The following is a 12897-nucleotide window of genomic DNA, read 5'->3' on the forward strand; positions in this document are numbered from 1 at the left end:
AAAAGCACATGAAGAGTGTGATCAGCCTATCTTACTCTTAGGGTTTCTGAAGGAATGTGGAGAGTTGCCTTTACACTGTTTCAGAAAGGAAAGAGAAGATGCTGCCCTGAGTGAAAAAGAGGGAATTGGACCACCTCACTGCTTCTCAACCTTAGATGCCCGTTAGAATCACCTGGGGAGCCTTTGTGATTCCCAGGTGATTCTATAAGTGCCCAGACCTCATCCCAGAACAATTAAACAGAACCTTTAGGGTAGGACCTTTAAAGCTCTCTAGGTGATAACAATGTGCAAACAGATTGAAAACCACTGGAGTCCATGCTCTGATCTCTGAATTCCCTTACGTTTCTGTGTTTGAAATTAGTGATCTAGGAACAGAATATGTGAAGATGGGAAAGATTTCTTTACAACTCACTGAGGTTTAATATTTAGATTTAAGGTAGGCTAGTTATTCCCCAGTTGTGTCAATAGGTGTTCTATGGAGAAATATAGAAAAGGGGTGGCTTGGTGGTCAAATCAGTATAGAAATATTGCTTAGGACCCCAAACTCTCAGGGTGAGAGGTACTCTGAAGTTTGTTTAGTTCCTTATCTTACTGGTTTTCAAAGTGTAATCCCCAGACCAGCAGCATCAGCGTTACTTGGGAGTTTGTTAGAAATGCTAATTCCCAGGCTCCACCCCAGAACTTCTGAATCAGAAACTCCGAGCATGGGTTCAGCAAGCTGTGCTTTAACAAACCTTCTAGGTGATTCTGATGCTTAAGTTTGAGAACCATTGATCTGCTACAGGAATCCCCTATGTCCTGGCCTAGTGGTTAATTTGTCTTATCCGTGTTTGGTAACATTAGTTACCTGGAACATTAGTCTCTGGGGCAGCCCGTTGTGTTGTTGAAACTTGCATCCTTCAATTCTTTCTGATGAAATTTGTTTCACCGTTGTTTCTACCTGTGGGGCTAGCTCTGTTCAATGGGATGGCCCAGAGTAAATCCAAGTCACTTTCTATTAATACATCCACTTCAAGGCATTTAAGATAATTTTCTAGGATTTCTCATTTAATATAACATATGGCCCATAGCTTCCAAAGGAGCCTTTCCCAAATCTACAGTAAAATACTCAGGAAGATGCAGAAAAGGTGACAATTCGCATTACCATCAAAAACAGACGGAGGGGGTAGAAGTGCAGAAGAAAATTTTTGTGAAAATTTATGTTCTCTTGAAGTAGGGGAGGCTTCTCTAAATTTGAAACTAAAGGCAGGAATCATAAATATTTATAGATTTGACTGTAAAATTGTAGAAAACTTCAATAATTTCTAAAAAGTTAAAAGGCAAATGGCAAACTAGAAAAAACTTTGGACATATACTACATGGTTAGACTTTAAATGTCATAAGGATTAATAAGTACCACATACTTAATGCAAGCACAGGATCTGGTACATAGTAGGCTTTCAAAACATTTGATTAATATATGAATGAAGATGGGTTAAGAAAATGATCACAGGAAACCAACACTAAAATATCCAGTGGAAAAATAAGCCAAGTCAAACCAATTGACAAATGAGAAAATAAACATGAAAAAGATCGTTCTACCCCAGTAGTAATAAAAAATACAAATTAGCACCTATCAATCAAATAGGTATGTTAATAATATTGAGGAGCATCTGGGGAGATGGGCGTTTCATAGGGGCTAATGTGAGGGTTAATTTGTACAATCTTTTGAAGGGCAATTATTTGGCCATTTGTATCAAAGCTTTAAAAATTTGCACACTATTTTATCCAGTAGAAAGCTGGACTTTTTATTCTAAGGAAACATTTGCAAAGGTGCACAATGATTTGGCAATAAGGATACTGACTGCAGCTTCATTTATAATAATAGATACTCGAAAATCAATCTCCAAAAAGGGAAGATATGCAATGGAATATGACATGGTCATTAAAATGATATTATTCAAGGATATGTAGTGACATGGAAAGATTATTCCTTGACAATGGTGACGTGATCAGAAACAGCTTGCAAAGTGGAATGACACACCATATCATCATGGACCAAGTAAGTTAAAAAGCTCTCATGACCCCTTGAAGCGTTCTTTCTCAGAACATTCTAAATTCCTTTAACCATTTGCCCTTGAAAGATAAGCAAATTTTCTGAGCTCAAAGAGTGGCCAAACTGTGTAGGAAGCCTTGGGGACCATCCTGGACCATCCTGGGACAGAGGTTCTAACTTCCAAACCTTCTCACCTAGGCTCTGTCAAATGTGTTCTGCTTGGGCAATGACCCCTTTCAAGCATGAGTCTGGCCAGCAACTTTTTGTATTTACAGGAAACTTCGGGAACAATGAACAATATCGCCAAGCTAGGTTCACTCAGTAGAGAGGATGGGAAAGGCATTCCAAGCAGAGAAACCTAGCAAAGGTACAGAGACACAAAATGTCCTGGCATGTTCAGGGTATGGCCAGCAATTAATTCCATGTGCTCAGAACCTATTTGGAGGTGATGAAGGAATCTGGGGTAAGTAGCGTATGAAATGGAAAGGCATGCCTGTCTAAATCAAGCTAAGGATTCTGGATTTTCCCACAGTTTTTGCAAGTCTGAAGTGGAGGCATGGTGTGTTGAGGTTTGGTTTTGCAAGGAGCACTGTGGTGGCTACATACTGGGAGCAGGGGACACCATGTGCTTGGTAAACTTTAACAATCTTAGAATCAGATGTGCTACTGGTTTACTATTTAGGTGGTTTCCTTTGGCACTTTCTCTTTTATGTTGGCCCAAGCATTTCCTGGTGGGCTCCAAGGAACAATAGGACCATGAGCCCACCGCAGGCAAAAAGAGGGAGATGAGTGATGGCAGATGGAAAACATTCGTGTTCCCTGCTGCCACCCCTGACCTGGGGCTTGGATGGCTCTGAGGAGGTGAGTGCCAATCCCAGGGAAGGGCGGTGGCTCTAGGCTCTGGCTCCCTGAGCCCCTGCTCTATGCTGAGCTGGAGGCCTTTCAGCAGCCTCAGAGTCTCTGTTGGTGGGCTTGTGTCTGCATCTGGAGGGCTGGGGTGGAGTCGCTGGGGGGAGGATGAAGGAGACAGGAACTGAGGAGGAAAATTTGCCAGGTTTCTGTGAGGTCAACATGTGTCTGAAGCAACTTAGAATGTAACCGAGAATGCAATTAGGTGATTTTTGTTTTTGTTTTGTTTTAAAGAAAAAATTCAGAACCTGTGACTCTTGTTCATGAGCACATGCCTGGATGGAGTCATTTTGAGTTTATGGAAAATGTGGTCAGCTCCATAAATCAGTGATGAAGAATTCTTACAGACTCACCACCATGCAAGCAAGGCAGGCCTCTCTAGTGAGTCTCCTAAGGTTATGCAAAACAAAACAGAAGCAGCATGTAGACAAAGCTACAATATTGCCCCCCCTCCTCCCCTGGAATTCTTTCCTGAGTAGCCATAGGCAGCTCTGAATTCTGGTTCTTACCTCATCTGTGACCTTTCTTGTGTAATTCCATGTGTACATCGTGTGGCTGTTGCCACGGCAACAAGGACACAATTTTCTGTATTGATTTCTCTCATGTATCTTACTTTAGCAAGACTTCCATAAAGAAAGGGCACTTAAAAGTAAACTGGATAATCATAATTTGTAACAGTGTTGAGAGTATGTTCAAATGTATCCAAATTCTTAAGCTTCTTATATCTCAAATCTATTATTTTGCATGGCTGGAGAATAAAAGTTCAAGGTGGTATTATGTCTCTCAAAAACATATGGAACATCTTCAGCTGTTAATACAAACTTTCATTCAGAATTGGTAAATAAGAGATTCAATTTAAGTGTGATTCATTAGAGGAAGTTCCATTTATTTTCATTCCATTGTTCTTGGATTTATATAACCAGCCTTTTGCTCCCAAACAGCATTGATTCTTCTGTCTTATAAATGATAATATTTCTTTCTATCCAGCCTCTTTCCTATAACCCTCCCACTTCTTAGGTTGACCCAGTTTATGAATTGGTTTCTGCCAAACTGGTCAGTGGAAAATGGAACGTTAACATATTTTAGTGGAGATGTTTTTCAGTTGCTCTGAAAAAAAAATGGGGTCATACACTGTATCAGCATCTTGTCACAAAAAAATACTACTACTGAACCTTAGTTTAGGGATCTTATTATTATTTTTTTCTCAATCTGTCAGAGGAGTCTCACGCATGCTAAAAAAATTTCTTCATTTCCCATAGAAAGCAAATGAATACTTTATAAGACCAAACACCTCCCAGAATACTAACCTTATGGCCTATGCTTGTTTCTCCTAACTGTAGAGTTTGTATTTAAAATTTCATATAGAAAATTGGTCTTGTTGACTGTCACAGACAAAAGCTCAAATTCCATATGCAATGAGGGCCAAGTCAACCCAGCATTTATATGAGCTGGTTTCACGTTTTTACTTGCCTGCCGTCCTAGTCACAGCAGGAACAGCTAATTGGGCAGTGGCTCACATAAACTATGAAACTTTAGACCAAATCTCCTCAGCTACAAACCACCCACTGTCACCAGGTGCAAGGGAAGGGGGTAGCAGGGCCTGTCTATCAGGCTCTGCGCTAGTGTTCTCTAGTGTTAGCGGTGTCATGCTGGACAGTCAGGAGACCATACACACCAACTGCAATATGGCTTGAAGTTCTGTATCAACCATCCCCAGACAGCAGAACAGCACAAAGTAAATAACCATAAGGATATGTGTCATTGATTGAGCATTTTTTTTTTCTTTTTCTTTTTTTTTTTTTCTCTTGAGACAAGAGTCTTGCTCTGTTGCCAGGCTGGAGTGCAGTGGTGCAATTTCTGCTCACTGCAACCTCCGCCTCCTGGGTTCAAGTGATTCTCCTGCCTCAACCTCCCAAGTAGCTGGGATTACAGGTGCCCACCACCACGCCCAGCTAATTTTTGTATTTTTAGTAGAGACGGGATTTCACTATGTTGGCCAGGATGGTCTCGATCTCTTGACCTTGTGATCCACCCGCCTTGGCCTCCCAAAGTGCTGGGATTACCGGTGTGAGACACCATGCCCGGCCCGAGCATTTCTTTCTTAACAAAAAATTTATTTTCTGAGAGAGTCTCGTTCTGTTGCCCAGGCTGGAGTGCAGTGGTGCGATCTTGGCTCACTGCAACCTCCACCTCCTGGGTTCAAGCAGTTCTCCTGCTTCAGTCTCCTGAGTAGCTCGGATTACAGGCATGTGCCACCATATCTAGCTAATTTTTGTATTTTTAGTAGAGATGGGGTTTAACCATATTGGCCAGGCTGGTCTTGAACTCCTGACTTCAAGTGATCTACCTGCCTTTGCCTCCCAAAGTGCTGGGATTACAGGTACGAGCCACCATGCCCATCCTGATTGCACATTTCCATGTGTTCAACAGTGGGCCAACTGCTTTACAAACATTACCTTCTCCAACCAGCCACAGTAGGAAGAAGTCCGTGCCATCTACTTTATAAGGATGAAGTTCAGAGAGGTCAGGTGATTTGCCTGGAGCTTTCCAGCCAGGAAGGAAAGGCGGTTCAAACCCAAGTCTGCTTGATTTGAAAGGAGTTCTAAATGAGATACTTTTATTTTGCTTTTGGATTAATGTGCCTGATTCCCAAAGAAGTGGATAGAAGATGCATGTTGCTGGTAGTTGAGGGAAAACTTGGTCCCGAGTTTTGATCTGTAAAACTTGAGGAAGAGAGACTAGCTCTTACATGAAGAAATAGTGATAGTGTTGTTTTGGCAGAACTGAGGTTGTTTCCAGTGTAAGTTACTTGTTACTTACTATTTGAAACAGAACAAGCTATTCAACTTCTCTTGTTTTTCGGAGAATGCAATTAGGTGATTTTTGTTTTTGTTTGTTTTTCTTTCTTCATTTACAAAATGAAGCCATGGGCTGGATGGTTTCTAAGGTCTCCACTGGCTCTATCTTTCAGGACTGCTCTTGACTAGAGATATTCCAAGCTTAGCCTTGACAATGCCAAGACAAATCCTCACCTGGGGTGAAAGATCCCTCTGTGGTCCTGGGCTAGCTGGGCCCAACACCTGCTGGGAAGATGGTAGGTGTTTTCTGTGGCCCCTTCCTTGCCCTCACCCCATCCTTGCAGTGCTGGTACTCTGTGGTGCACCACTGGCTTGTGTGGCCGGTGGCCAGCAGAGCTCCCTCCTGAAACTGCCCCAAGTAGGGGCCAGTTCTGCTTTATTCTCTCACTGTGCCTATACATTGAGAAGCTCAAATTCTAGGAAGTTAAACCCAACATATTACTGTCAAAATCCTTTTCAGAAAAGCAAATCAAAACTCAAGATCTTGTAATAACCAACATTTTGAAAATCGATGTCTGATTTGTTGCAACATGAAATAATAGCTGGATTTGTAAATCTGGAGTTATTCTAGCTCTGTTTTAGAATCCAAAGTTATTTTAGCTCTACAAAGATGGAGAGAGAAAAAGAATATGTGTATATGTGTGTGTGTGTGTGTGTGTGAGAGAGAGAGAGAGAGAGAGAGAGAGAGAGAGAGAGAGAGAGACACCATTAATGAATTAACGAGTCCTACCGTGTCTCCTGGCTGTGGACGCATCACAGACACACGATCATATCCTTTCCTCAGTAGGACCCACAAGGCATCGAGTTTTCCCTGAAATAAAACAAATGCACCAAGATTACATATGAAACCAGACCTGTGGCTAGCCACTGTAGGCTCACAGAACTTTCCGTGCTTCTTCAGTCATGTGAACAACACAACACTGTCAATATGGTCATGATGGGATTAGTGACTCTGCAGTCCCTTAATTCAAAACTGGAGCTTCATGAATGGAGGAGAAGAAGAGACACACAGGAGACTCTGATGCTTGTGAAGGACGCACTCTGAGGTCTGAGTGCCCCCCGCCAAGTTTGCAAACATAACTTGATTCAAGCTTTGGGCTTTTGTCTTTATCACATTTCTGGGCATATCCTCATACCACAAGTCAATCTTTCCAAATTTCACTAAAGTTTTTTCTTCCCACTTGGTGCCCAGAGCTCATTAGTAAAGACACTAAAGACAAATTCTGGAAAATTACTAAACGTTAAGTGTCGACAGGGCAAGACCAATTAAAGGCCCCTGGAATGCACATCCCTGGCTGTCTGCTAGGCTCACTCAGTAGCTATAACTTGCTCTGAAGCCTGGGCTCGAGAGACAAATTACCAAGCATTACAGATGACCAAAAACCACACCCCTTTGAGGTTGTATGTAATTGGCTGAAACGGAGAAGAGTGAGAGTATGTCAGCACAAAGGCTTTCACAACTGATAACCAAGAACACCCCTACAGGTGACTCTTATTTACATTCCCGGGAACCTGTGAATATGTTACCTTACATGGCAGAAAGGACTTTGCAAATGTGATTAAGGTAAGAATGTTGAGATGGGGAGAGTATCCTGGACTGTCCGGTGGGCTCAGTCTAACTGCATGGGTCCTTCCTAGAAGACCCATGGTGGTTTTTGGCAGGAGGGTCAAATCCAGAGAAGGAGATGTGCGGATAGAAGCAGAGTCACAGTGACTAGGTGTGAGATGGACTCAACCCAATGTTGCTGACTTTAGAAATGGAGGGTGGCCACAAACCAGTGGGTGTGGGCAGCCTCTAGCATCTATAAAAGACAAGGAAATAAATTCTCCTCTAGAGTCTACAAAAGGAAAACAGCTCTGTCAACACCTTGATTTTAGTCTAGTGAGACCCGTTTGGGGCTTACGACATCTGGAACTGTAAGATAATAGATTTGTGTTGATTAAACCTTTAAGTTTGTGGTAATTCATTACAGTGACAAGAGGAAACTAATACAGTCCTTCTCACTCCCTGATATATTCTACGTTAATTTGCTGATTGTCTGTGCCCCCTGGAATGCCAGCTCCATGAAAGCAGGGTTATTGATGGTTTTGTTCACTTCTATCTGCCTATCCCTTAGGACAACATCTGGTGCTCAATATATATTTGTTGGAGGAATGAATGTTCCTAAGTGGTGGGTGCTTCCATGAGTGTCCTGTAACTGAATTGTCCCAGCAGTCCCAGAGGGCTGTGGAGAGGAAATGGAGGGTCAAAGAGAGATCAAGTAATTTGCCCAAAGGCAGATGGTTTATAAACCGGAGAGTTGAGATTGGAATCCATGTCTGTCTAATTCCAAATCACATATGCTTTCTATTACACCAATTGCAGATTCTTCCTCATGCAGATCTTCTGGCGAGAGCACTTAAATTTAGATCCTTTAGAACATAGGGTTTCTCAGCTGTGGGTTGTAACCCTTTAAGCCCTCATGAAATCAATTTTGTATGGGACCAGAACTTTTAAGAAACAGAAGAGAAAATAGTAATTGCACATGGTGAGGATAAGTATTATTTTGTGAAAAATTTATCTCAGTTAAATGTGTATGGGTGTGTGTATATGACTGTGTGTGCACACATGTGTGGGCATAAACTGGGTCAAAATGTAAAATGTATTTCCTACCCAAGCCTTAGGAACATTTGAAAATCCTGATCTTGCAGGGGTCTGTGAATGACAGTGCTGGGAAGGCTGGAGGAGTCTAAAGAGTTTAAGTTCCTGGACACAAAGCATTTATATAGGGGCAGTGTTAAGAAGCATCTCAAATATTTCGTGTTCTGAAACGATTTTCTGGTGGATTATATACACATATAAAATTGTGTTCTTTAATCTTTATAAACTGTTGTTTGAGTTCTTGTGGGTTAAACTTTGTCTTGCCAAGTGTAGTGTTTCTCATCTATTTTGGCAAGGAATTTACAAAAGCCTTGAAAAATATTTTGAAATGATTTTAGAATGCTGGATAGAACTGCTGCTGTGTGCAGCATGGTTTTCTGTATTAAGCCGTTTCAATCACCAGCTAAATGTTTTCCTTTAAGGTTCTTTTGGATAAGCATTTATATTTCAGGATGTAACCAGGTGGGTTTCCTGGATGACTGCCTCTTTTTTCTTTCCCCTTTTTTTCCAGAAAGAGAGGGCTCCCAGCATTTGGCTTTGTAAATCAGCCCACCCACAGAGCTGTGTGTGCTAATCACTCAACTCTGTGACAAATGAGCAATGAGATGGGGCAGAAAGAAGAACACTGGGCTGTTGAAGGAACACATTAATTAACTCAGCAAAAATTTAAAGTTACATGCATAGCAAAAGAGCAGAAACCACCTAGATGTATAATACCAGGAGAATGAGTAGAAAATGATGTTTCTTTGTGGCAACAGATCACCCTACGGTGTAGTGTTTAAGCACAAAGTGACTGAAGCCAGGCTGCCCCAGTTTGTACTGTGGGTCTCCTTTTCACCAGCTGTATGGGTTAGATGAGTAGTTTCATCTCCCTAAGCCTTACTTTTCTCATATTTAAAGTGGAGATAATACTGCCTACTCTACAGACTTGCTATAAGACTTAAAATTAAATATTGAAGTTAGGTACTTGTCTCATAAAAGGTATTCATTAAATGTTACCTATGATCATAGTAAAGTCATTAAAATGATCATTTGGGAGGCTCTGTAGAAAGATGGAAAAGAATGTAATACAGAGTGTAGGAATCCAGCAATTTGAACTTTGTAAGCATACATCTGTCCATCTTCTATTCTGTGCTCCTCCAAGCCTATTTTCCTCTTACCCCAAGCCACAATTTTTATTCCTTCTGCCCCAATCACTCCACCCAAATTGCTCTTGCTAAGGCCACCCATGGCATCCCGACTGCCAAATGCCTTGACACTCATTTCACTTGGTTCTTTGGGGAGATCCGCTGTGCTGGGCCTCTCCTCTGCACACTCTCCCTCAGCCTCTGTGCCACCAGCTTCTACCTGCTCCCTCCGACCTCTCTGCCAACTCCTTTTCAGCTTCTTCTGCTCCTCCCCCTCTGCCTACACTTGACATGGTGGCCTTCATTTGGCACCTCTATTCTCACCTCTCAGCTGAGTGCTCTCATCTAGTCTCATGGGTCCAACTTCCACCTATCTGCCGGCGACTCACAAATTCTATACTCAGCCCAGTACTCTCTTGAGCTCCAGATCTGGGTATCTATTTACCTATTAAATCTTAATTGTAATGTGGATGTATCACATCACATCACAGGTATCGAAAAGTCAAACATTACAAACTGAACTAACTCTTCTCTCCAAACCTGCTCCTCCTTTTGCACACCCTGCCTTGATTCATGGCACCACCAATCTATCCAGATGGGCATACTGGGTACCAGGAATCATTCTAGCCTCCCTTCTCTCTGCCACCTGCTCATGTCCAACATCAACCGTGTCTCGTGAATGTTCTCTCTGTAGCAGCTCTGCTGCCACCTCTTCCCATCCACCCCGACCCACCACCTCCACAGCTCCTGCCTGGGCCCAGGCCCTCATCATCTGTCACTCATTCTGTGAATAGTTTCCTGATTGGCCTTTCATCTCCAGGGTTCTTGTCCTCTCTCCTATTGATTAATAAAGAATTTTATTGTGAGCCCAAATGGATGCACTGCAGTCAATAAAATGAACCATGGAACATCTTACTAACCAGTGTGAATTTGGGCAAGTTACCTAACCTCTCTGTGCTCTGGTTTTCCATTTGTAGTTTCTACTGATCTGGGTATCTAGATCTGGGTATTTACCGATGGATAAGTAGTTTCTACTTTCAAGGGCTGTTATAAATAATAAAGGCATTAGTGCATAGAAAGCGCTGCCCGACTTGCAGGGCGTGCTTGATCCGGGTGAGCTGTTGTCATTGGGCTCTTCTGGCCAAGGCGAGATTAGCTAGTTCCAGGTGTATCCTTAGCATTCTGAGTTCTGATTGTCCCACAAATGAACCTAAACTCTCCAGTCTGTGGCATAGAAAGCAATCCAGGCAATCAATCAATCAACACAACCTATAACCTCTTTCTACTCCTACAACAGGTAGTTTTTATGCAAGAGCTTTAGAAAAGCAGTGTTTGCAACCAAGAAGTAAGCTTTAGAAAAAACAGTGTTTACAACCAAAATGAGAATAAAAAATAACTCTCAAAATTCAATGAGCACTGCATGACAAAGGCTCTTGGAACCTTGATTTTTCTGAATGTAGGCAGAAGTCTGTCATTTAAAGACGGTAGTAGTGGGCTGGTTAATAACAACCCTTTGGGGCTAGATGTGCCACAGAAGAGTCTTCTAAACAGTCTCTGGGCTTCACCTAAAGTCTTAGAGGATCCTTCTGAGTTGCCTCCGCTTTATCTATCTCAGACTTGGATGTCTGTCATGCACAAACCTCTCCACAGCATGCACTTAAGACACTGGTCCTCACTCCCTGGCAAAATGCCCAACTGCTTCTGTGAAGCTAGAACAAAGATTTATCCACAAGCCTCAAGCCCTATGGCAGATTGTATTAGCTGACGTTTATAAATAGCTTTCTTTCATTTGAAGTTGACAAATTTTGACTATAAAATGAGAAATTTACCAATTCCATGCTCCCAAACTGTATCTTAGCCACAGACAATACCTGCCAATTCACAAAGGCAAAGTGGAAGTTCTATGTAAACTCTAGCTTTGGTTTCTTTCTAAGCAATAAGACTGTGCTGGGAATGATTATGCAGCCAGCATTCATAGCACTCTGGAGGTAGAGGGCCAGGCATGGTGGCACATGCCTATAATCCCAACACTCTGAGAGGCTGAGGTGGGAGGATCACTTGAGAGCAGCTTGGACAACATAGTGAGACCCCCATGTTTACAAAAAATTAAAAAAATTAGCTGGGTGTGATGGTTTATATCTGTAGTCCCAGCTACTTGGGAGACTGAGGTAGGAGAATCCCTTGAACCTAGTTTGATGCTACAGTGAGCTATATGATTGCACCACTGCACTACAGCCTGGGCGACAGAACAAGACCCTGTTTTTAAAACAAACAAACAAAAAACCCAAAGCACCCTGGGTCATCAGCTTTTGTGGTGGGGTTTCCTCTTTTTTTTTTTTTTTTTTTGCCAGGCAGCAGTTGTATCTTTTCTTCTGGTTTGTCTGCCTTAGCTAGCTGGAAGACAGTCAGAGATTGAGAATTCTGAGAGTAGTTCAACTTATAAGGCCACCATAAACTGACACCTGACTTTTTACACTTTGAAATACGTGGTAGGCCAGGTGCGGTAGCTTATGCCTGTAATCCTAGCACTATGGGCGACCGAGGTGGTTGGATCAAGAGGTCAAGAGATTGAGACTATCCGGGCCAACATGGTGAAACCCCGTCTGTACCAAAAAAAATACAAAAATTAGCTGGAAGTGGTGGCATACGCCTGTAGTCCCAGCTACTCGGGAGGCTGAGACAGGAGAATCACTTGAACCTGGGAGGTGGAGGTTGTAGTGAGCCGAGATCGTGCCACTGCACTCCAGCCTGGTGACAGAGTGAGACTCTGTCTCAAAAAAAAAAAAAAAAAAAAAAAAAAAAAAAAGAAATACATGATAAATAGTGTGACCCAGCTTTCCCCTAAAGGAAATAAATTAATGGATTTAATGGATAACGTCAGAAACTTTCCCTACACACAGACACACATGCACTCATGAGTGTGTGCATGCCATGCACAGGGTAATTTTTGTTGCACTTTTTTTTTCTTCTTTTGGTTTTTAAGAAAATTTGCCCATATAGCTAGGCATGACTTCACTTGTCTGAAATGGTCAGCCCCAATTTAATGAGAAGCATGGGGTATTGTAAATCCGGGGGTGAAAACCAAGCAAAGGAAAATGCAGGCTAAATATCAGGGAAAATTTCCCGATCATGAGTCTGGAATGAGGAAGGGGGGAGGTGTGGTTGGTGTGGTTGGTGCCTTAAATTAAATAGGGAGATGGTGGGTGGAGAAGAGCCCACTGTGGACTTCTTCCCTCCGTGTGTTCTCTCTGGGTTTGCTTGGCAAATGTGCTCACCTGCTTCTCAAAAACTCCATTTCATGTAAAGAATGAGTCTAATGCAATGCAA

The 12897-nt window shown here is 42.3% G+C and overlaps 1 protein-coding gene across 2 annotated transcripts in view; it reads right to left on the reverse strand.

Moving 5' to 3' along the window:
* The window catches only part of ANTXR1 (ANTXR cell adhesion molecule 1), a 237480-nt gene that overhangs the window by 50291 nt on the left and 174292 nt on the right, over window positions 1-12897 (reverse strand). For both annotated transcript variants that reach the window (XM_024242099.3, XM_054548115.2), the window contains one exon: window positions 6533-6613. In XM_024242099.3, coding sequence (XP_024097867.2) covers window positions 6533-6613 — 81 coding nt within the window. The remainder of the gene's footprint in view (window positions 1-6532; window positions 6614-12897) is intronic.

This window comes from Pongo abelii, chromosome 12 (assembly GCF_028885655.2).
Source record: "Pongo abelii isolate AG06213 chromosome 12, NHGRI_mPonAbe1-v2.0_pri, whole genome shotgun sequence".
Taxonomy (NCBI): domain Eukaryota; kingdom Metazoa; phylum Chordata; class Mammalia; order Primates; family Hominidae; genus Pongo; species Pongo abelii.